Source organism: Onychostruthus taczanowskii, unplaced genomic scaffold (genome assembly GCF_017590055.1).
Source record: "Onychostruthus taczanowskii isolate IOZ18803 unplaced genomic scaffold, ASM1759005v1 scaffold28, whole genome shotgun sequence".
NCBI lineage: Eukaryota > Metazoa > Chordata > Aves > Passeriformes > Passeridae > Onychostruthus > Onychostruthus taczanowskii.
The window spans coordinates 1744743-1770159 of NW_024500128.1; the positions used below are offsets into that span (position 1 = coordinate 1744743).

At 37.8% G+C, this 25417-nt stretch overlaps 1 protein-coding gene across 1 annotated transcript in view; it reads right to left on the reverse strand.

The window, feature by feature from the left end:
• Positions 1–25417, reverse strand: part of OSBPL10 (oxysterol binding protein like 10) — a 110231-nt gene that overhangs the window by 37713 nt on the left and 47101 nt on the right. Inside the window, 2 exon segments of the mRNA XM_041407916.1 lie at positions 678–838; positions 9195–9405. Coding sequence (XP_041263850.1) covers positions 678–838; positions 9195–9405 — 372 coding nt within the window.

Below are 25417 nucleotides of genomic sequence, written 5' to 3' on the forward strand. Positions count from 1 at the left end.
TTACTGAAGCAGACAGTAGAAACTGGAGAAGTTTGTCATGATGAGAGATTTTCAGTGCATCAGATGTCTGATACGCAGCTGTGAGTTTCCTCAAAGAGTGGATGTTTCAGAATTGCCCTTTACCAAGCAAATGCCACAAAAGCACAAATCAGCTGGTTGATGCAGGATGATGTGAACAAGTTCTGCCCATAATCACTTAACAGGAAAAGGGATCAGGAAATAACATCATTTTTCAAATCAAAGAACAGTCAGCTATACTCAAGAGATGCCCAAGAGGAAACAGCAACACAGAAGAGCAAGTAGCAAGCAAGTAGTGTCTCCTGTTTATCTCAAACCAGAATGAAAAATAAAAAAATAGCTTTTATTTGCATCAGAGGGTAGAAACATGTACTGACAGTCTGTTGATTGTTTTTAAGATTAGGAAAGAAACTGTACACTTGCCAAAGTTTGCTTACCCACGCACCTCAGAGAAGTAAAAGCACAGAACAATATCATTAACATATTTTTCCAGTTTCTGGAGTGCATTTTTGCATGAAACTTATCATTTTCACATGTAACTTCAAACAAAGAGTACATTATCAAGACAAAATACAATAATTTATCAATGAAAGTATCCACCATCACACATGGTCTGTATCTAACCAACAGAGGTCTCTACAGAGACCAAGCACGCTTACCTCAGTGTTTGGCTGTAGTGCCTGTGCATCCTGGGCTGCAGATGGTACTATGGTACTTGCCCACGTAATGTTGGCACTAGCAGATGATAAGGAGCTGAGGGCACCATTTTTCAGTTCCTCTGTGGAGTGTGACTTGGGCCCAGGCCATCCCAGGATACCATCTGAAGCAGAAAATAGGTATCAGCTTACGAGAGAAAGATTACAGATTTCCTCCATTCACCTCACCATTCTACTGATCTAAATGAATTTTATCTCTTCTCTGCTTCCATGTACAGCTTTACTTCAGTAAAAAAATTATCTTGTACTTTCTGAACTAGCTTATGCATTATCTCAAATGATATCCTTGCCTTTGGAAGCAAGAAACACCCTAAATAACCAAAGTAAGCATCTTATAGGCAAGCTTTTTTATGATTTTTTAAGTCAATAAATGTTACCCCTACCACCAGACTGTATAATTCTATCTGGCATACCTTGGAAATTAAGCAAGAATTCTCTACCCACTATTTTCATAGCTATGAAGTCATTCAAGTAAACCCTCCATTTCTTCTGCCTGAAATCAAAGTTTTAAGCCTAGCAGCTGTATTTTATTTCTGTCTGTACTACTGAAAGTTTTTTCTAAAATGCTTTACTGGTACCAAGATCACAGTTTAAAAGAGGTCTCATTAGAAAGATACACATTAAATATGAATCAAACGAAACTTGGCATCAGAACAACCCTTATTTCTGGGGGCACTTGATTTCCTGGATGGTTCTGTATTTAAGGATGCCATGACAGAAAGTACAATCAGCTAAGGCAAGTGCACAGTTGTTCATCCCTAAGTGCTCTAAAACATAGTCTCAACAGACAAATTACTAGCCCTCAGCACAGGACTTAAAATTTCAGCTATTAATTGCACACTGCTCTAAAACACAGAGATATGGGTAAGAAAATCACAGCTCTTCACTCATTACCATAATTTATATATGAATATACAATTAGTGCCACAGGGAGGATTTCCTCTCACCACTGACAAATTTTTAAGACGATGCAGAGCAACACAAAGTACATTAAAGAATGTGCACTTTCTCCTCTCCATATCACCAGGGTTACCAGAGACTGCCTCCTAAGTGAAGTAAATGGTTAGACCTGGAGAGGCTATGCTACACAGCATTACAGTAGCACTTCCATTACTAAAAAATGGGCCACAAATCCCAAAGCTGACTGAATTCTTACCAAATGCTAGAGACAGAACAGTTACGGAACATTCCTCTCATCTAAAATGGCACTAAGTTATGAAGACACGGCAGGAGTTCAGATCTACTTTGCTTAGGATGCTTTTGTGGCGCCACCCTTTGCTGAAGAAATCGTGAGGAAAACATTAGCAAGTAGTTTAAAAAAAAATTATCTTCAAAGATCTGAGTAACCAACAGGGGAAAAATCCAGCTTTTTTTTCTTTTTTAAAATGTGTATTTCATACAATTACACAAAATTCATCTTGCCAAAGGAAGAACATTTCTGTGGCTCTGCTGTCAAATTATTTCTCACTCTTCATTATTTTGCAATAACAGATCTCAATCTAGTTTTCTGTTTCTCTCTGTCAAAGAAGCTGAATAATGGATTACTGTTGCTATTTTCCTATTACAGAGACACTAAAAAAAAAATTGAACTGACTTCTCTTTATGCCAATCTTTAAAAATATGTCATCCCATAATTTCCTTGGGCTATCCATTTTCTCTCTGCACAAACAATCTATTTGGCCATCACTGTAAACAGTTATTTTTGATTTTTTTAAAATCTAGTTTATGTAAATAACCACAATAAAAAGCTCCCACATGAAGAAGTACCTCACTTCAGGGGAAATTTTAAAGTGTGAACATTTACTTCATCATCACAAACATGTTTTTAAAAGCACTATACTGCTTTTCTTCTTCAGTGAAAACACACTGTAAAAAGGTCTTTGTATTTCTCTGAACATTTTAGAGTCTCCAAGAGAAATAGAAACTGTTAGATCTAGGCAAGCATGTTTTCTCTCCTGTATCAAGAGCAATGCTACCCTCACAAAACAACAAATCTTGTCAGCCTGATCAAATTTTAAACAGACCTTAAAAATACATTATGACCAAGCCAACACCAACAGGATGCCAAGAGTTACAGTCCAAATTATATTAAAGCATATTCATTTCCTCAGCACTTTGCATATAAGAAAAATTGTTTCGTTAAACTGTGCATCTGGAATTTGAGTACTTTGCCAAAGAGAAATATGCAGGAAAAGATCACACATCACAGAAATCTAAACAAATAAACAGTATCTCTCTGAACAAATTGAAAAGAAATCCCCACCTAGTTTCAAAGTGCCATCAGGGAACCTGTGATGATCTTTAATCTACAAATCTTACTCTGAGATGTCAGCATTCCCATATTATCCCCAGGAACTTGCCATATATCTAATACAGCAGCGCACATTTCAGGCAGAAGTAATCTCTAATAAGAGAACTTATCAGAAATTATCTTAAAATTAACTCAGACTAGAATACAATCTCTATGAAGAAAGTGAAAGGCCACAACAATATGGCTCCTACTTTACTCATATTATGAATTTTCCAAAATTTTCAGGACAGTTTTTCAGGGGTTTCTTCACTTTTTCAATACACCCAAAATGTTCTCATCTGCACTAGGACAAATTACTCTTATCACAAAATAGTACAGGTATAGCTGTTGTCTATGCCATATATAATCCAGTTGTTTTACTGGAATTTACTCTCCACAGACTGAGCTGCCATCAGTAAATCATTTGATCCACTCTATTAGAGTTGCCATCTTTGCCCTTTATGGGACTCAAAAATTTCTATCACTAGTTCAATCCCTGTTCTTATAAAGACTTTAAAAATATATCTATGAAAATTAAGCATGATATGAGAAAGTTTATCTTCTGAGTTAGATAAGAAAAAACTGCTGTCATTGGTTTGGGACAGAAAGGTAAATTCTAATCTATTTTGATACATTTCAGAGCTCTAAAGGAATTCTCCAGAAAGGCAGTCACAAATTATATAGAAGTATTGACAACTACATAACTACTTTACTACTTGCTACATAACTACTTTACTACTTGCTTTAAGACTATGCAAAGCACTACACTAATTAAAACAAAACATCTGTTTCTGTAGTAAACGATGCAAAAATTAGAAAGGACATACCAAATACACAACTAGTAAAATCAGCCGGATCTCTTCTACCTACATGGTGTTGGTTCTGTAGTTCCAGGAGTGAAAACCCAAGTCTGATTCCTCTAAAAGTTCAGAGCATATGTATATACAAAACAAGAGTTCTTATAGAACATACCCAAAAATTAGCTTCCTTCCCACTTCCCCTCAACAGCAGCTTCCACTGTGATGAACGCGCAGCAGACAAGTGCAACAAGGCACATGAGAACACTTGTACCCAAGCAGAGCACGGCATCCAGACACAACCATTTATCCTTTCCCTATAGCAGTGCTGCAGTTCACAAACATCTGTTTCAGAGGGCACAGTAGGTTGTATCACACAAATGCCCTCAGGAGAAACATAATTCCCTTCTACAGGTGCACACTGCCGGAGTGGGGGGAGTTCTCTCTCAACAGAAGGTTTACTGGAGATTTTACAGGTTTACAGTTAAGCAACGTTGATCATTTTCTTTTTCGATCTTCTGGCTACCTGATGTACCTTCAAACTCACTTTTGCATGATAAATGATGCATGAAATATGCTTAACACCTATCTCAATTCTATAACAAAAACCTCTCTAATTTTAAGTCTTCTGTGGTCTTGACTGGGAGACTACAAAAAACACCCTATATTTTTTCCCTGGCACAATTGTAAACATCTACTTAAAACACTTTCATGACATATTTTAAATATGTCATGAGTAAATATACTCTAGCAAATATCCCTTAACAGTGCAGTGGTAGGACTTGAGGAGAAACCAATATTACACCTGGATTCCTTCCCCTACCAGGGATGGATGCAACAGCTTGGTCTGTCTGCTGAATCTCTACAGCAGACTGAACCACCAACAGCAAATGGCAGCTGCATTTCTGCTTTCCACATGAGATTGTATTGGCTAATGTTGTGTGGGGACCAGAAAATAATGTTATTTTCCAATGAAAGAAGAACATGTAAAGAATAATGCATTATTCAGGAACAGGAAATTGTTCTGGTTATTCTTGACAGAAGTAAGGCTGGGGAGAGTGCAATTAATGGAGAACTGACTGACCAAGCCAACTTCAGTAAAGTACTCCAGTAACAAAGAATTTGTACTCCTGTTTTCTTTCCTCACTCTTCCCTTTCCAATGCATTTAAGCAAAAAAAAAGAACTTACTTGTCTCCTCATTTTTCTCTCTTGTCATCAGCTGCAAGAGAATTTCTAGTGGTCATTTGTCAACAAATTGAAAGCACCTAGTTTTTGTCCTTCCTATCCATTTACTTTCTCCAAAAAGGAGGCAATAGAGAATAAAAAGCTCAAGTATATCCGGCCCCCAACTCCAGAACCATATCTGATCCATTTGTTTCCATGGGGCCCAAAATCAGCAGCATTTGCACATTAAAGTGAACTGCAGAAAATCCACAGTAAGGATGAGTTTGGTTTTTGTTTTTAAAAAAGTCTTAAGAAAAATGAAACATTCTACAGTTTGGAAAAGCAGGCAAGGGAGAGACAGAAAAATATAGGAGCGAATTCCCGTTGGGAAGATGCTTTATTCAGTAAATGAATGGCCAAAGTAAAATGCAGATTTAAAAAATGGATTGATCTGTGCAAGCTGCTACTACAGGAGAAGATTGTGTCTGCCAAAACACCAGAATTAAAAAAAAAAAAAAAAAAAAAAAACAGATCTAAAACACAACATACGCTGGTAGAGCTACATCAGAACAAACATTCAAGTTTGCTGTGTTCACAGTCTGGGAGAGAAGAATGCTAACAATTGCAGTCAACAGGCTCTGGAGATACTCTTCTGCCAACGGCTGTACACAGAGCTGGAAAAAAATAGCACTAGAACTTCTAAAGTTAAAAATGAAGACAAAAGTTTCTTCTCCACATTTTTATTTTTAAAGGTACCCTCTCTTTGTCTGCATGACAAATAAACTCAAGGCTGTCAGAAGGTACTTTTGATGTACCTAAGTGGTGACATGCCCAGCCAAAAAGAAAGACCTTGACATTTTCCACCGTCCTACCAAAAAAATGTAATTCCCAAACACAAAGAAGCTGGTAAAGGTGCAATCTCTTATCCTCAACTCACACTATATGTAACCAACACTTTCAGCTAATAATACCCTTTTCTGGCATATTTTTCAATGAAAGAAAAAAAAATACAAACATTTAGCCAGTGATCAATGCAAATATCTTTAATAACGACAGCTAGAAATTATTTTGATGTTAATTTTACTTAAAAGTAGAAACACGGACAGGATTTTGCTTCACTGACTGTTCTTGTTGATTTACTTCCAAAACAGACAATCACAAAAACTCTTCCATAAAGCTTCAGACTAGAAATAAAAAAAAAATCATTGACTAGTCTTCAAGACAAGATTGAAGACTTCAGTTTAATCTTCATGTCTGCTTGTAGGCTTGAGGTCTAAGACTGACAATTCGTGAGAAACATGAAATGGAAAAATCACGTCATCCTTAAACTATTCCATTAGAAAGGATGCCATAAAAATATTTTAAGTCATGACCTACATAATTGTAGATTCTGGACAAAATTCCACTACAGTGAATGCTGATTTCTTTCTACTCTAATTACTGGAAAACAAAGCAACAAAAGTATTTACATCAAAAGAAAGAAGACACTTTTTTTCCTTGTCTAAAACAATAAATGTCAGTGTCTGTTTAAAATAGGGACCATTTTATTATAATCTTCATGAGAGCATTCCATAAGTACTAGGTCAGAAACTCTCAGCCACTTTTAAGTCTTTGCTTTAGAGGCAGTAAGACTGCAAGGCCTCCAGGGAAGTCAGTAAAACTTGCACAATTGGGTATAAAGACCCCAAGGACACAAGGAAAGGTACAGATTAAGTAGATAGATGTCTACTTTTAAGGCATAATAGTGAAAGCTTTGGATGCTGAAGGAAAGAAACTCAGAGGTAGTGGGTTCAAGTTAGCCCAGCTAAGCAGTTGAGTATTTCTCACACTCCACACAGGGAAGACTGTTGCCTGCCTGGACTGGACTGCTTTCATGAACTGTAGGCTAGAAGCAAGAAAATAAATTATCCAATTCCTATCTTGTCTCTATCTGTGCATTCTGCCCCACAATGCCCACTAGCATCTTTACACCACACAGCAGGTAATGAGCCAGCACTGGGGTGGAAACATTCAGCAATAAATTGCACAGGACCATGACATCTCACAAGCAAGGTGTTTGAGAATTCCTACCACAGGAGCACGTGGTTTTTTAAACTAAAAATGTCATTTTCACCTGACAGTGACAGAAAAGGTCATCTTCTGTTGTACTTGCTGGGTATAAAATTAAAATAATTCACCTGGAGGACACAATCAAAATGAACTAGATCATCTCTCAGAATTAGTTTGCCAGGGGATTACTTAAAGACTTTATTCTGAATAGGTATGAGCTTATGCAGCTTTGATGACTCTGAAACTCTACCAACTCAGCACAAACATTAAGTCTATCAAAGTACGCCTGGAAAAGATTAAGTGTGTAGGAAAATCAGTAATCAAGACTTGTAGGCCAGGTTCTTTCAGGCAACTGTGTTGCATAATAAGGCCTAGGGAAAAAAAATCATTTCAGCCAGGGAGAAGAGACTAAATATTTCAGCAGCTTTTAGTTCCCTTCTTAGTGTGTTTTTTCTTTTTTTTAACTTCCATACCAAAGAATAAGCCCACACACACACTGAAGAATTAACTGCCTGCATTCAAGCTCTCAGTTACACCAAAGATGCTGGTGTGAACCAGTGCTACAGAATTTTGATTCCTGATAGATTCTTGTGCAAGTTTACAGTCTTAGGAAGAACAAATAAAAACACTTATTAGATTTTACAATTCAGTATTTCATAGTCATGACTTTCCTTTTTTTTAAAAAAAATATTCCCCTTAAGCAATTACTATTGCTTTGCTTGCTTTTCTCTCTTCCTGTCCATAGATCCTCAAAAACCATTATCAAGTCAAAACAAAGAGTGATTTAACAGAAGATTATGTGGACACAGAGTCAAGGACACCTGCATCTCAAGTCATCTATCTCTTGACAGTTCACTTAAATCACATCAAGATGAAAAACAACCTTCAGAGACCTTGAAACTAGAAAGTAACTTTTCTTCAAAGGTTGCTTTTCATCTCTGTTTCAAACCATTCTTTTCTGAAATAAAGTTATATCAAATATTTTAATTCAATACACTTTAGCATTACTACTTAGGTAAGTACAAAGGAGGTTTGCATTTTCTACAACAAAATGGCAATTTTTTAAAAATCAAGTTCCTTTATGAAACTGATCAGTACCTGGATATGGGAAAGTCAGCACGTACCATAGGACAGGTGTCAAAAGGTTTTAATTTTTTTTTTCCAAGAACTACTTTTGTATCATTTTCCTGCTTCCCAACTAACCCTTTCACATTTCTATTCTCCTCACAATGGGAATGCTTCAGAGGCTGTCCCACCATCTCAGCAGCCTTGAGGGCATGTCCTGCCCTGTAGTGAACCTACTCCAAGTGAGGGCAGGTTGAGGGGGATTGTTTCGGAAGCACCCGAAGAAAACACAAAAAGCCACCCTGTATCCAGAGTTCTGCTGCTGCTGCTTCTCTTACATCAATACTTGCTCTTGTTCTCAAAACTTGGCAGTGCAGTTTACGGATGGGAAAATGCTAACCACCCTCCCAGAAAGCTCAAGGTCCAACTTCCAATATTATGGACAGATCCAGAAATGGGTGAAGTGGAAAAACTGACATAAATGGGGACTGAGAGGCTCATGCCTGCAGAGCTCACTGTAGTATCCTATTGACATTTTAGGCTCATAAAACTTGCCACTTTTTTTTTTTTTTTAAGTATGGAGAACTCTTTCCAGACTCAAAGAAAAACACAGACCAAAATAAATCCACCTCAACAGCATCCTTCCATGCAGAGAACTACAAATATTATTTTCACTGCAGCACTGCATAGCATTATTTTTATCAAACAAATCTGTATTGAGATTGAAATCTATGAAAAAATTAAAAAAAAATAGAGAGGGAGCAAACCAAAACAACCAAGCTGGTTCCACACTGCCATTAACAATATAGGTTTATGTATACCTCTTCCCCATGCCCCATTTTTTTGTGTAGTTGTCTTCAGGACCAATTTCTCTGAGAAAACTCAGGATCACCTCTTTTTCTTCTCTCTTCTGACTGCAATACATCTTGCATCTTTTTTTTTTTTAGGCAAAGAATTACAGTGCTTGAGGCTGCAGAAGCTCACAGCAGCTCATCCCAACTTGCCTCTCTGAGAATGGTTAATTTTGCCTGCTTCATATCTTAGTTAAACACCCCAAGGCACATGAAACAATACCCAAGGGAGCTTGTGCTCACCTGATGACAGTGTCCTGTTATGCTGTTGGCCCACTTGATGCATGCTTTGCTGCAGTAGACTCAGGCATTCTCCAAGGCAGCTCAGGGTGGCAGCAGAGGTAGCTTTTAAAAGTAGCAAGTCCTGATCCAAGGCAGTAAGAGGTCCAGAATTTGGGAGAGATTCAATGGCTTGTACAAGATTCTTCTGTTGTCCTTCAGCTTGGCTCATGATCTGTAAAGGTCCAAAAACATCTGCTGTCATAGGAAATATCATTATGTAGTTGTTAAATTCTTATGGATTGAAATAGTGACTAAATGTGAAGAACTACCACAAATGGATGTTAATGTTCTGATCCAAACATACCATATACTCACCTACAAAAACGAAGGGCTTGAGACTACCAAAGGCCTGTAAAAATGTCAAGACTATGTTAGAGAAAATAGTCTCTTAAAATAGTAGGTTCACAGTAGGTTTAATAGTGACTCATACTTTCTGAAAGTCTTTGTAAGGAAAAGTATGAAAATTCTACTTCCTTCTCCATTATTAATTTAGGCTTAGATTTTCTTGCCTTTGTATGTGATCTGAGACGCCCAAGGAAGTTACACTGTCCCTCCTCCCTTCCTACATAAAGTATCATCACAGTTTAAGAACAGGCATTACCCATTTCTCAAACTAAGGACCTATTTTTAGAAAATGCAGTAAATTTTAAGTTTACAGACATTAGCATAGGAAGCAACTTAGAGTACTTATTTCATATCCAATATGAATACAAGCTGTCAGGAAGAAAGTTAACGTCTTTCTAGGTTTGGACCATCTAGATGATGAAAGGGTTGCTTGTATAGCAGGTAAAAACAGTATTTGAGTAGGCTGCTCTTTAAGCAAATTGGCAAGCTTTCAAAATCCTAAAGCCAAAGAAAAAGAGTATGTTCAAAATTTCTCTCTCCATTTTTGCAGTCTGTAGGAAATCATATATGCATATGACAAGCCTCTTTCACTTACCTTGCAAAAAACTTGCTGCAAAAACTTACAGGACTACACTTGAGATACCCAAAGTTTTCAGAAAAATATATCTGAAGATGTCATAATAAACAAAGATTCAAGCTCCATTTGTCCACACTACTGTACTGTAAAAATGTATTATAAACTTCATTATTTTTTATTATCATTATTATATCTTCAATATTGTGTATTTCCTGCAGCCTACATTACTGTAAATTGACTGATTAAAAAATATATGTTGAGTGCACTAAAAAGCTAGAAAGGAAACTGAACTCAGAGATGAAATAACCACTCTTGCAAAAAAAGACTAGAATTACACAAGACGATGATGTTGCAGTTCATAAATTTAGCCAAATGCCTTGCTGAAGGTTAACATGACATTTTAATAATCAACATTTAAAACAGAGGCCAAAATTTCAGTAAAAGCCACAGACAATTTTAATTCCCTTTGGCAGAAAACAAGACCTGTCAGAAGGTGACACAGACCTCTCCAATATGCAGCTTTAGGGAACCAGAGAATCAATCCCAGGCAATGCAAGTATTCCTCTTCCACGGAAAGAGCACAAGGAGGCAAACAGAAGGAACAGGCAGGAGAAAAAAGATGACCATCTCCCCGGAAGACTAAACAATATAATTGTATGGAAAACTGCTTCTCTCCTTTTCCCATCCTGCATAAGGGTGTGAAATTGAAAACCTGACTCTCTCATACTTCACAGTGACAGAAATCTTCTATTTTCATTTCCAAGTGACTAGTTTTCCTAATTTTTTTTTTGTGCGGGGGGGGGGGGGGGGGGGTGTGACGACCGGGTGGGACGAGGGATGGCAGCTTACAAATCCCAGACTTGCTTCCATAAAAAAATAAAACCAAAAGCAAAATTTTGAAAACTTCAAACATTTTAATTTTCCCCTCCCCCTTAATGAAGGACTCTATTCTTTTGCAGATTAGACAGGAGCATAAGACAAACTGATCAGGGAGTTTAGAAAACATTTGGAAAATTAACTGAATGTTTGCAGCTATCACCCAGCCCAAAAGTTTACAGGCTTTGTCAGCTGTATTCTTCCCAGATTAGGTGAAATTTCAATAAAATCAAAGATTGATTCTACCTTTATCCAAAACAAGGTGTTGGTCCATGTCTTACTGTTTTCTAGCTGACCTAAGACAGCTTTACAGCAGCCTGTTGATTCATCTTTCCCTTGCTACCTAGTTTCATGTTATAGTTGTGATACCAGCAGCTGCTGTACGGACCTGGCACAGCAGAAGACATCTGGAACTGGAACTTCTATGTAGGATTCAAAGTACTAGAACTTGGTAAACTTTTACTGTTTTAAAAACACTGATCATAACCACACAGTTTAAGGGGCTGAATGCCCAGAACAAAGATGAAGAACCTTCCATATTGTAAAGTGACAGATCAACTCAATGGCAGAACGCATAAGGAAATTACATATATTATTGAAATAACTGAACTTTGTTTTTATATGTTTGCCAATTTTTTTTAAAGACCTTGACAAAAGATTTCAGAAGACCTGAAGTGTAGCTGTTCTACAGAGAGTAAATCAAGGAGGAGCTGACACAAAAACACCAAACCATACAAGATGAAACTCATTAAACACATTAACCAACAACAGGACAGCCACTAAGTCATGCAGTTATAGCATCATTCTGTCTTACTGGTGGGTCTGGTTTTTGCATTTTCCCAGGAGAGGAGAGGTAAAATGCTTGACTTACTAGCACTCTAAGCTTGTTTCAAGTTCAGAATAAAAAGCTTTGACTTTGAGAAAGGGAAGTTTCTAACCTTCCTTTTACAAGGTGAAATAATTTGCCTAATTTTGAATGACTTCCCTCTTACATGGGGTTATTTGAGCACCTTACAATTCTCCATCCTTCCCATTTGCAAATACAGACAGGTCAAAGTAATAGTTCTCTACTTGTAACAACAATGAAGGGCATTTGCCCCTGTCTCCTCACCAAATATTAACCTATTTCTCTTTCCACTCTCGTTTTGGATTTGATAACTCCTCTTCACCTATATCTTCTTCTCATAATATCACAAAACAACTGCACATTCTCAGAAAAGCACTGAAACTTCAAACATACAACTTTATGACAGATGTACACTAAAAGACCTGAAAGAACCACCAGGACTATATGTATTAAAAGGAATTACATGTGTGCAAATATCTAGCATTCTTAGGTCTTCATTTACTTAACTGCAAAATGTTCAGTAAGAGGAAACCTCATCCTAGGAAGACACCAGCTCAAATGCATAGTTTGCTTCTTTCTCCATCTTCTGCTTCAGGAGAACAAGCAGATGACAAGTGTTCCCAATTAACAGCTGCTCCTGAAGCATCAAGACAATTCAGACCTTTTAGCCTGTCAGAAACTCTCAGGTATTGCCTTGTAGTGGATTGACTTTGGCTGGTTACCCAGTGCCCACTGATTCCCCTCCTTGGCTGAACAACCAAAGGTCTGGGGAGTCAAGATAAGGACAGGGAGGTCACCCAATTACTACCACAGGTAAAACAGATTGGACTCAGGGAAATCAGTGCAATTAGTACCTAGCAGATTAAGGCAACGAGAAAATAAAACCAAATCTTACTTTTCCTCCACCATCCCTTATTCCCAGGCTTAACTTCATTCCCAGTTTCACTACCTCCTTCTCCAGAGCAGCACAGGGGGACAGTTACAGGGAGTTAGAGCCTCATGACACATTGTCTCTGCCACTCCATGCTCCTTGCTCTCTTCACCTCATCCAGCATGGCAAACAGTCCTGCATTAACTGATCCAGCACAGGTCTTTCACAGGGTCACAAGTCCTGTCAGCAAATATTTCAGCCCAAGTGTCCCCTGGGTCACAGCCTCTTTGAGGCATCCATCTGTTCTGGCGGGGTCCTACACAGGCTCTGGATCTCTGCTCACCAGGGGCCTCCATGGGCTGTAGGACATCCTACTTCACCATGGGCTGCACCGCAGGCTCCAGGGAAATCCTTGCTCCAGTACCTGGAGCAACACCTTCCCCTCCTTTGTTACTGGCCTTGGTGTCTGTAGTTGCTTCTCTCACTCAGAAGTTTTTCCCCCTTCTTAAATCTGTTATCCCAAAGGCTCTACCACCATGGCCGATGGGCTTGGCCAACTGCAGGTCCATCTTGGAGCCAGCTGGCCTTGGCTCTGTTAGACATGGAGATGCTTCTGGCAGCTTCTCACAGAAGCCATGTCTGTAGCCCTTCTCATGCCAAAGCCTTGCCATGCAAACCCAACAAATTCTCCTGAATAATATTACACTCCAAGAAACCTGCCATCCAATGACCCTCTCACGAATGTCCAAACGCAACAGGAAACATCTGTGATGCTTTCCTCTTTAGGTCATGCCCTCCCTACCACTTGCTCCAAAACAGACAATCCACAGCTTTTGTTGCTGCCCGCTTCCTCCTCTTCAGGGCTGATCTTAACATCCTGTGTGATTGCTTTCCCTATTTAACCCAGCCACAGCAACTGCTACCTACCCCTTCACAGCTGGAACTGCACCTCCTGTTCTGAACACATAGCTCACCATAAGGCAAGAGACCAAACACTTATGTGATGAGCATCCAAACAAATGGTAAGTAGAAATTACTAATTCTCAGGGTTATTTCCACAGTATGTGGAAGACAAGCAGAAAAGGCCATGAGATACCCTAGGCTTGCAAAGAAATTTATTTCAGACATAATAAGATGAAAGAACATTCTTTCATGTGGAAAATAAGCTAAAATTAGTTATCAAATTAGGAAGTAAAAATTAAAAATTGAAGTGCTATTTTCCATGATAAAAGAAAAAATACAGGAATTCAACATTTTGTTAAAATACTAGATGATACATTATTCTTTCCCATGCAGAGAAATCATCTTTAAAAATCTGAATGCCATTTTTGATTTAAGGCTTCAATTTGTTTCTGAAACTAGAAAGAGAAAGGGAGATATTCCAAATTATTAGGCATAATAATAATCTGTATTCAAGATTTTTCCTTCCGTCTAACAACAAAAATAAACAGAAACTTCAAACAAAGAAAACTGAATAACCATACCTAAATGTAAGAGCATATGATTGCTTTCAACATGATTTTATTGTAAATGCTTTTGCTATCCAGACTCCAAGATTACCAGGCATAAGTCTGTTTGTCTAGGACACATGTGTATTATCAGACATCTTTCTTTCCAGAATTATTGATCCTACAGGATTTTGCCCAAGTAACACAGTGCATTGCAACAACCTAAAGCAAACACCAGCTTTACGGCACCTGTAAAACTCAATCCACAGTTGCCGCAGGGGCACCTCCCAAGACAGTGACTTCAGGTTCCTCAAAGGAAGAGTGACATCAGCCACATGATCTCAGAGGGCAAGCAGACACTCTCCCTTTGTCACAGGGGCCATGTGGAGCTGGCCATGCAAACAAGTAGCATCACCAATCCTGTCTTTCTGCATGATGATTTAAATGCTTCAGATCATTCTACCCTCCTTCTAAAATATAAAACATGAGAGAGATTCTTCAGACTGTGCCAGCCACAATCTGATACACATATGAGCAATTTCAATTTCAGTTTAAATATTGTTTCAATAGTATTGATAACATAATTGAATCCTTTACAGTCAGTATTAAGATGTGCCTACCCATGCATGATGAAAAATCCAAAACACTCCAGAGAAAAAAGAAAACGTTCTTTTAGCACTGAAAAACCACAGAAATTCTGTATCATCAAGCTCATCAGTGATATGCTAGAAATCATTCATGAAAGAAACATTCTGCTCCATCAGTTAATAACACTTTTTCTCTACTGTAGTAATCTCTGCACACCACTGCCAGCAGCACGTGGTCTGACGACTTATCTGTAGGCAATTCCTCTGAAAGATTTAATGCAGTCATTTTTATTTTTAAATCCTTTCCATTATTGACTGCATGCAAGTTGAAAACAGTTATTAAAAACATGAGAAAATAAACAACATAATAAAAAGAGCTTATATGAAAAACAGAGCATCTGTAAAAATAAACAGTTATGCAGAAAAATCTTTAGATGCTTTAATAATAACAGAAATGCAACATGCATCACTTCCTTAAAACCCCAAGTCAAGCTGTCCTTATGAGAAGTTTACTGCTTTTAAAGACTGGGAAATAGCCAGCTTGCTGCTGCACTCTTTTTTGGCAGGATTTGATTGGCTGGTGCTTCATTTGGGGTGGGTTTTTCTAATATGAAAGCACAGTCTCTCTCTGACACACGCACACACACACCTGGAAATACTAGTTTTTTGCTTTTTAGAAAATAGTAGCACAAAAATAACTCTTTAGAAAGCACTGGGAAAGGACAGGAGGTGAGACCAGCTTTTCAAACTACTCTAGAATAAGTCACAAGTGATACATGAATGAGGATATTTAACCATTGTTAAACATGCAGATATCACAGGAGTTTGGATTTTTTTTCTTTTATTTCCTAGAAAACACCTTTTTTTCTTAAAAGCAAATGAAAAACAGAAGAGTCCACACACAAGAAACAAAAACCTTTTAAGTCACTGTAGATGTGATATATCGTGTTGCCACATGAACCTAACACAGTCATCAACTCTGACCTTGAGCAAGGACTCTTCCTGCAATTTTGACCTGTATTTCATCAACACCAAAAAACTGTCAATGTAAAAATCAAAAGTTAAAACAGCTAGTATAAGTAGAATATATGTGTGTGTATATATATACACACACATCTATCAAGAATACATCAAAATGCAAGATACTGATGCCTGGAACTACTGTGTCACTAAAGCAATCACACCAGCCACTAACTGGACACACTAGCTACCAATTCAGCTCATATTCACAAATCCAACACTATTTCCATTAAACTTGCCCCCTTTCCACTATTTCTTCTGAAAAAGGAAAGAGCATCAACACACATGCAAGACTACTGTAAATACTGTTAATCATCACCTCGGAAAGTATACCTCACCAACTGAGATGTCTGGCAAATTAAGGTTAACTCATACAAACACAGTAAAAGTGGTTTTGGGTTTTTTTTTTTTAAATGTAATGCTCTGTTGTTTTGAGTTAAGCATAACCACAGCAAAGGAAGTGAACTTTTGCCTTCACTTAAATTACTGAGAAGAGTTCTCAGACTACTCAAGGTTACTTGCTATGTGCATCTTACTACTCGACAAAAGACATTTTCTGATGAGGATTTACAGACTTCACTCTTTTCTTCAGTAGAGTCACATAACAGATCTTGCAATGGGATTCCATCTATAGCATGCAAGCCAGGAAGACAAAATCACAGCTTAATATACAACTAAGATGAAATAACTAAGAATAGAGGTTGCTGCTGGAAGTAGTCCAATAGCTAAATGAAATCTCTCATCAAGATAATTTTGCACTTCTGCTTTTAAAGTGTCTAGTGTAGAAACAGGTACAAGACCAGATGACCACCATATCTGTACACTTGGCTTGCAATAAAACCTGACCTTCAGACCAATAAGAACCTCCTTAAACTGTAAACAGCAAAGAATTCTACCCACAAATATTCATTCTGGAGTAAGACCCACAGTAGCCTCTGCAAACATTGCTATGCTAATGGCAAAAAATGTTGTAAGGAAGGATCCTAGAACACCAAGTGAGATACTGTGAAAGCGCCTTGGAAAGATGGAACCAGATAATGACATCCGTATCAGCTGTCCTTCCCTGATTACTGCTTCCCTCTCATTACCGGGAATAAGCACGAAAGTCTCGATTATCATCACCTCAGGGTAGCAGCCAGCTTGACCTCAATTATCTTAACAAAGCAAACAATGAACATTAAAATTGGAATGACTTGTTATATAATAGTTATTAAGGCTCAGACACATACATCCTATCAACAAAGCTTCAAAGGAGTAAGTTAATTTTCATTTAGCATGTAATTTGCAGACAGAGACACAAAAAGTGATGGAACAAACAGAACTATACCTCTGACAATCAGGATGGAAGCTAATCACCAGAGCACATTTCTTCATTTCTTCTCTTTTTAGTCCCTGCCTCTGCTTTCACCATTCAATTTTTTCCCTCAAAAGAGAATGAAAACAAGCTCTCTCCACCCCAATCTGTTATTTTTGTTATCTTTTCCCTAACCAGGAACCCACAATCTCTGTTAGGGGAAAAACTGAAAAGTCAGTTGCTACATATCTTCATTGTCTCAGCTAACAAAACATTATTTCCTTTGGGGTTTTGTTTTGGCTTTTTGTGCTCAGCCTTCTCACCACGCACTCTACAGGTTGGTTCCTTGTGAGGAAAACCTTACAGAGCAAACATCAAATGTCATCAGGACTGAGTCTAAAATCCAAGTCTAAGACAACCAGAAAAACACGGAGTGGAGGAAGCAGCCTGGCTCAATTGTTTCCTGTTCTCAGCTACTCTTACCAATCTGCTGCTGTCCCACTGGTCACCATCAGCACCTCCATGGGCTATGAGCTCTCCACAGACCTCAGCACAGGATTTACTCTCCAGAGAGCAGCTCCTACTTACCTACATTTGTCAGGAAAATTTTGGATTGGCTAGTTAATTTTTTCATATACTAAACATGGAACTTTTTTAAACATGCTCCTTTTTTTTATACATTCAATTCCTGTTTTGTATCTTCAAATTCTGCAACTTGGACACTTATTGCATATCCTTACAATATCATACAATTCTATTTTGCACAGACAACATTCATTGATCATTTGATGAACTACAGACATCTTCTCATTGGCTTACTAGCCAGTAGCTTATTAATCACACCTGCAAGCTCCCTTGTTATTAGTTGCACAGCTACAATAGTAAGACTTAATATTTTGTAGGTCTGAATACTATTGCTTTAGTCCATGAAATTACCAGATTTGAGGGAGAGAGGAAAAGGGGGACACAGGTTCTTTTGCTGAATGGTCTGAAAGCCTTAAACAGTCCATGCAGTGGCAGAGGAGGAAAACTGATCTACCCACCCAAGAAATTCTCAGCTGATTGCAGCTCAGGTATATGAGAGAAAGCTCCTCCCTTCCTCCCTCTAAAATAGGCTAAAATAGATGCTCAGCAAGAAAGGGAGCTGACCTAACTTAACTAGCTGTTTTACAAAAGCATCATTCTGTTCAGAAGAATGAAAGACATGATATATTTAACAGATCCATCTCCAAACACCAAAAAGTATATGATATGTGTAATTGTCTGTGTTCTCTGGGACTTAATGAAGACATTTTATTTGGATCCAGGACACTCCCAAGGACAATCTGAGTGTTCTGAGTTTCTAGTCCACTTCTTAAACCTGGGAAGCAGAGAGACACACCAGAGAGAGTTTCACAGCCCTTGCAACACAAATGGTTAGTAAAGGATCAAAGCAGTTTTAGCAGAATCCCTGAGAATGCCTCCAGAAATCTCAGCAAAACAGCCCACCTATGTCAGGCCAAAACAAATGGACTGCCTCCCTTTGCTACCTCCTTACCACACATGAGAACCCCAGACATAAAGTTAAACGCATGTTTTCTGTATTCAATCTGTCCTCCTCACCTGAGAAATGAGCTACTGAACAACAGAAAGGCAACTGGGGCAGGGGTAAGGAAAAGACCTTGTGTCCATGCAGACAGACTAGGACAAAAAGTTCAGATTTCGCCAGAGAATACTTAAGTAGACAGGCAATCTTGGATTTTCTAAACTACAGGATGTTTTTCGTCTTAATCTCTGATATATATTCAGCTTTCTGTGAGTGGCTTCATTACACAGGAGGGGAAAAAATGGGAGCGGAGGGAAGCTTTTCCTGTCATTCTCCCAAAATCTTTTCATTATTCTGAGAATACCTTCTTGTTGCCTAAATCTCAAGGAGAACATTTCTCCCTCACATAATTTTCCCTGTGGAAGAGGAAGATTTACAAACAAACCAAAGTACTAAAACACGAGAGAAAAATAAAATTCCTCTGATAGTGTCAGCTGTCTTGGAGTGTTTCATGGAATCACTCCACAAGTCTTTAGGTGAGAAGTGAATTTTTTTTTTAGAAAGAGCTGGCTGCCATAAGAAATACACAAGTGAAAGCATGTAATTCAGACAAATTGTATCAATGACCACTGTGTTTTCCCACAAATCAGAGTAAGCTGTTTTTCTGCAAAATGACCAGTATCAACCTAGCACTGGTCACTTTGCCACTGGATGGAGGTGTCAGGGCATCAGGGAGACATGACAGTTTTCTTCTCTTGCCTGTTGTGTTAGAGCTCCCTGTGAATACTCCATGTATCTGGGTAACATGTGACATTTTGTACAAAAACAACTAATAAGTGCTGGGCTCCCTCACCGTGATGCCTTTTCTTGAGTATTTTCTACGAACCATATCCTACTAAAAGCCATCTATTGAGACTTTGCTTTTACTGTCAAACACAACTCAATGGGACCAGAGAGTTGGGATCTCATGGAAAAATTAAAAGGAAGAGAAAAAGCAGCTTCCAAGGTTGTCTTCCCCACCTCAAGTTGCTTTCAGCAATCAAGAACCAAAAAATTAGAGAAGCAAAAGGAAGGAGTGCACAAATTCAAGTAAATCTTGGATGGCAGCTGGCTGCCATCTAGCCAAGCAGGAAGCACATAGTTCTATTTTAAACCACAGAATAACAGTGCTGAGAGCAGTTTATAAAAAGAACTTTGTGGGAATTTATTCTTATGCAATTTTACTATAAAAATTACCTCGCAAAGTCATTATTTTTTGTCATTAAACGTTACTCATAGGCAGATGTTGTTCTGTGGGCTCTTCTGAGTGGCAGTTTTCCTTACATTTCAGAAGGATCATTTTGCTGAATTTAACAGCTATAGCCCTGATCTGGAAAGCATATTTTGGTTATCAGGAATTTAGGCTCATTTGTGAATTTCAAGCATTCCAAAGAGATCTGGAAATGTTGGTGCTAGCCATTAGGTCAACATAAGCAATCATAGGAAAATCCTATCAGTTTACTGTAACATAGGACTCAGGTGATAAAAGGTGGGGTTTGGACTTCGAGTGAAATTAGTCTTTAGAAGAGAAAAGAATTGTTGAATATAAATTACACATTTCAACATGAGTGCTTCAAGGAGGCACAGGTTTCTGTCAGAACATCTGGTTCTGGGAAAAATAACTCCAAATCTTTTAGAATTATTATTATATTCTTAAATGCTACTTTAAAGCGTATGTCAGATTTGGGCAGATGTAGTTCAGGTTTGCTTGTTGGATGAGATGTTGCTAGCCATCGTCTTACCGGCCATTTTTTAAAAGCATACTGTCAGAAATCAAAATTGCAGCCAATAAGCAGGTAAGCAGCTGCTGAAAAGCACCCTTGTAACACAGTTTCCAAAGCATTCAACACCTGCAAGACAAGCATTACAGTAAGAACATGCAGCAAAAGCTGTCAGAAATCAGGTCTTTGTTAAATAACTAAGAGTTACGGTGCTTACTATTCACATTTATTGAAAACTTAAAATGTTTCCTGAGTTTCTTAGACTCAGTACTTTAGGTGCTACACAAGGAGCTGAAGATTACAGTAAACCCTCAATAAACGTGTATAATAATGTAAACTTAATGCTATGCTTAAAATATATGAGCCATTTCTATGGTTACTTTCTTCTTGAGGGCATTTATAGCAGTACTTTTTGTACTTAGTATTTGAAACTTTGCTAGCCACCTAAAATTACATTAACATATATTACCACTGAGAACATTCAAAAATACCTTCTACTTAATTCAATAAAAATAGCATATAAGTGTGGGTTAACAAAATGGCCCATGTATCTTGGAAGCAGTAATTTGCATTACAGAGTTGCAGAAGGTGCCCCTTGCCACTTTTGTTCAGGGTTTGTTGTGAAAATCACTGCTGTATCAACCAGCCACCCAGAAACCTGCACTGAAAACAAAACCATGAGATGTGATACCCTCATCCAAGAAAAGATTTACTGAATTATGCTTTCTTCAAAGCTTCATTTTCAAACTGAGAACTCTTATTTTAAACTACTGCAGTATTTGCGCTATAGTTGTGAAAGAAAACAACCCTATAGCTTTAAAAAAATGCACATATGTGTATGAGATGTTATGCTGTTTTATATGTGCGCATAAACCGGTTGAATTTTGTACGTACAGCAGAATTAAGTGGCAGTTTTGAAGGCACACAGAAACTGGATACTGAATTCCCTTCAAATGTAACTTCTCTCAGGATCCCTTGGGAACCTACCATTTACTTGAAATGTAATTAAATGTTTTAATAACTGAAAAGAATAATCCTGGCTTCTCTGCAACTGCTTAAGAAAATGAATGTTGCAGCAATCTCTGAATGTAGTTATCATATGTACTGTATTATCCCTAATTTATAATTTGCCATTTATTAAATAAAGGAAAATTATCATCTTTGCACATGCTCAGTTACTGCTAAACTACAGTCTGAAAAAAAAAAATTATGAAAAGAAGCCATGTTTGTATAACTCATATTTTTCAGGTTTGAATGGGTGGCTAGTAGAAGGAAATATCAAAAATAATAAGCCAGGTTCATTCTTGACATAACCCACATGGACAAACAGTGTAATTTTAGTAGAACATTTGCTCTACGATTCCCATAGCAACCTTAACCCTCCCTGCCTGGGTATCTGGAACCCAGGATGACTCAGCCTTCACAGGAATACAAAACCAAATGCACAGAACAAAGTATAGTTTAGGAAGATGCTACTTATTTGCACTCTTAGTGACCTCAAACATATTGCAAACACAAAACAAAGGTTCAGAGATCAGAGAAGTATTCAGGTCATGTTTATGTAATGGTAAGAGTTAGTTTATAGCATTAGAATAATTTCCATCTCCTAATCCCCAAAGTGAGACAGTTAATGCTACTTACTGAATAATTTTTACAAGCACATGTACATTTACTACTCTGGGAGGTACTAGACTGACACTGTCAGAGATTTAAGCATTCCATTTACTCCCCTAGGAAACAGGTTTCTGTTGATCTTAGCAGGACTAACCTGAGACAGAATAAGCAAATATAGCAGAAGAGATGTCTACATCTCTTTGTCTTTGGAAGACAAACGGCTTCCAAAGAAACTGCCACAGAAGGCACCAAATAACTGCATCTGTTCTACATGCTCTCAATTCTGCTTTTCTCTCTGAGGAGCTGAAGGGCAGGCAATCACACAAACACTGCTGCAGGGCCAGAAGAATATTTATGCGTGCTCACACTGGTATTTTCACGCTGTTCAAGTATTGCAGGTTTCTAGAACAGGGGCCAACACCAATTCAGAAGAAAGTGCAGAGGTAACACCTGCCCCTTTTAGACCTCATGTTAGGTTTGAAACTGGTTTATACTGTTATAATGCTTCTAAACAAATCATAATGGCTCCTATTAAAACCCAGCTGGAGCAACCCTTTTGGTATCAATAATCTCAGCTGCAAATGAGCTGTTAAATGTACCTGTAACACAAATTTGTATTACAACACTTCTCAATTCAAAAAGTGTGTCTAAGCACAGTTAAACAGTAGTAGCTGTAGTATAACTTACACTACCAAGTTCTGTGACAAATAAATATGAATTTACTGAATTAAGGCTTAAGGCCTCATTCACTTTGTACTGACTTCAACAGACACAAAATTGACACAAAGGTTTTCTGCTGTCTTTTCTTCTGCTTCAATTTTCTTCAAACCAAGAAGCATCCATTGCTTTCTGAGAAACAGCTGATTTTGGTTTGAGTTCTTTTCCAAGCACTTTTACATTACCTGTTCAGAGTGGAGACATTCTTCTGTTTTTCCCACTCAGATAATTAAAGTGATAATTTTCTGGCAATGAGTTTGCAGACAAATGGAAGTGGAATACATACAATCCATATAAAGTATAGATGCAGTGTTATGAGGATGTAACCTCTTCAGTAACATAACTCATTTCCTGATTAGCATCCATCTATAGTTAAAGACTACTTATCTTGTATCTGTTATGATGTACTTGATAGAAGATGATCAATAGGATGAGCCTTTGCGAATTTCTTATGTATAGTGAGGGGTTGGAAGAAGATATTTTAAATACAAGTTCAGGAAAAACTGGAGAGCTATAACTAACAAGGCTACTCCTCTGTGTTCTCTCCCTTCCTTTTCCAAAATTGCCACTCACTGTACCACCGTATTCTTTCCTAAAATGAACAGGATACAGGACACTTGGATTTCAAAACTGCAACAGTATAACACTTTCTACAGTATCTATGAGAGATGAAATGCCTGGTCAGTCCAACTGAGAAATCTGTCTAGAGTGTATTTACTACACTGGTTTTGAAATGCAAGAATACTAGTTAAAAGAATCAACCACAAACTGCCACAAAGAAAACACCACAAAGTACCTTTTTATACTAAAACATATTTAGAAAGAAAAATGGACATGATTTTAGGTAACTAGTTTTATATCTGACTAGCAGAGGCACAGCAACACAGACCTGAGCAGTGCCACTGTAGCTGAAGTGCACGGTTATCAGGTCTCCCCCAATAAAGCACCCACATTACCAGGCAAGAAAGACTGAAGTTAGCACAGTTCAGCAGCCCAGCCTACCTCCATACCCTAGGTGAATATGATATCCTTTTCATCTCCTAAAAGCAAATATTTGATTTATTACTCATGCAGACCTAAAGGTCATCTTTGTTACAAAGCTAGCTCTCATCTTCCTGCACTCCAAAATTACAGTGAGAACGGCCAGTGAAAGCAATGATCTAATATACAGCATTTCTCCCCACTTATACAAAGTAATTTTACACAAAATTAGGCACACACATTCAAAAACACTTAAATTGTTAAGAGGATTTTTAAAATGTTCTTTGTGCATACTTCACACTGTCTAAGCATGATGTCCTGTTCAAGGAGCTGAATCCATTTTTTTTTCCATGCGCCCTTATTGCACAACCCCACAGAACCCCAACACCATGCCAAATATCTAGAGTTACAGCATTCTTTTTGCTAGGACTCACATAATTCCTTATCCATTGACCTTTCCAAGTACACACTTTCAGAGAAAAAAAAAAAAAAAGAGGACAAAATATTGAAATAAAAAGCAAAACCTGACTTTTTTAAAGCTGCAAAGTAAAATTTGGCATAGGTCAAAAACCATCAAGATTTCCCCCACTACCAGCTTAAGCATTTACTACAAAGCTTTAACATCAATACACAGCTTAGTGTACATTTTCACATAAAGTTCACACCTGTAAAAGTCCTGCAAGTCTTAATGCTTCCCCAAGTGATTTAAGTACTGCATCTCCTTTGTCACCTACAATGCTGCCTGTGCAGCACTGTAATTCTGTGACACAACACACACTTCTCCACACACAACAGCATCCTTTTTTGCTAACAGTAGCAAGTCACCGTTCCTAACTTTGCTATCCAAATATTACAGCGACCTGATGACATTCATTTCTCACTCAAAAAATCCTCAAAAATGTTTTAGAATCATCTCTTTCTTCCAGTTACCACATAAAATTGCTACCTCACAAAATTGATGTTAAACCTCACTCCATGAAGCCCTAGGTGCAAATCCTAGATTTCCCCATATTGTAAGGAAGGAAGCAAAGAACTATCACTTAGCTGCATTATTCCTGCAGGAAACAAATAGTAACTGTTTACATATGGAAAAGGACATGCAAGAAGAAGTAGGACTGTCATCTCATCAAAAAGCAGTCCTTTCCAAGTTCTAGGACTGCCAACTGGCACACAAAAGAGATGTTACACTGGTAGGCCTGTGAAATCTGGATCTCCCTGTACCAAATGTTCAGAAACCCATGCTGATGACTAGTCAGGATATCAAAAGTTGTAACAAATACATTTCAAAATGATCAGAAAATCCTTCACTGACTTTTTTTTAAATTGTGGGAAGAAACATTTATCTGGACTTCTTTTAGTTTTATTTCTCTAAATGTCTGTAAATAATATCAATTACTACAAAATCTTCACACACATGGCTCTTCAACAACAATTGTAACACTGGCAGAGGCTGTACAAGAATCAGACACTCTGTCAAAATAAGCACCATTCTGACCACTCAGTCACTATTATTTAGTTCAGTGACTGCTAAAATTTAATATGAAGTGTGATGTGGCCACTTGGCTTAACCTTCCAGTTGATTTTAACCACCTACAGTAAAGAAATCTGAAGCATAACTCTTACTCATAAATTTCTAAGTGGATAATAATATGCACAGTTTTAAAAACACAACTAAATTTCAAGACCACAGAGACTTAGTTTGCCATACAATAACTTACTAAA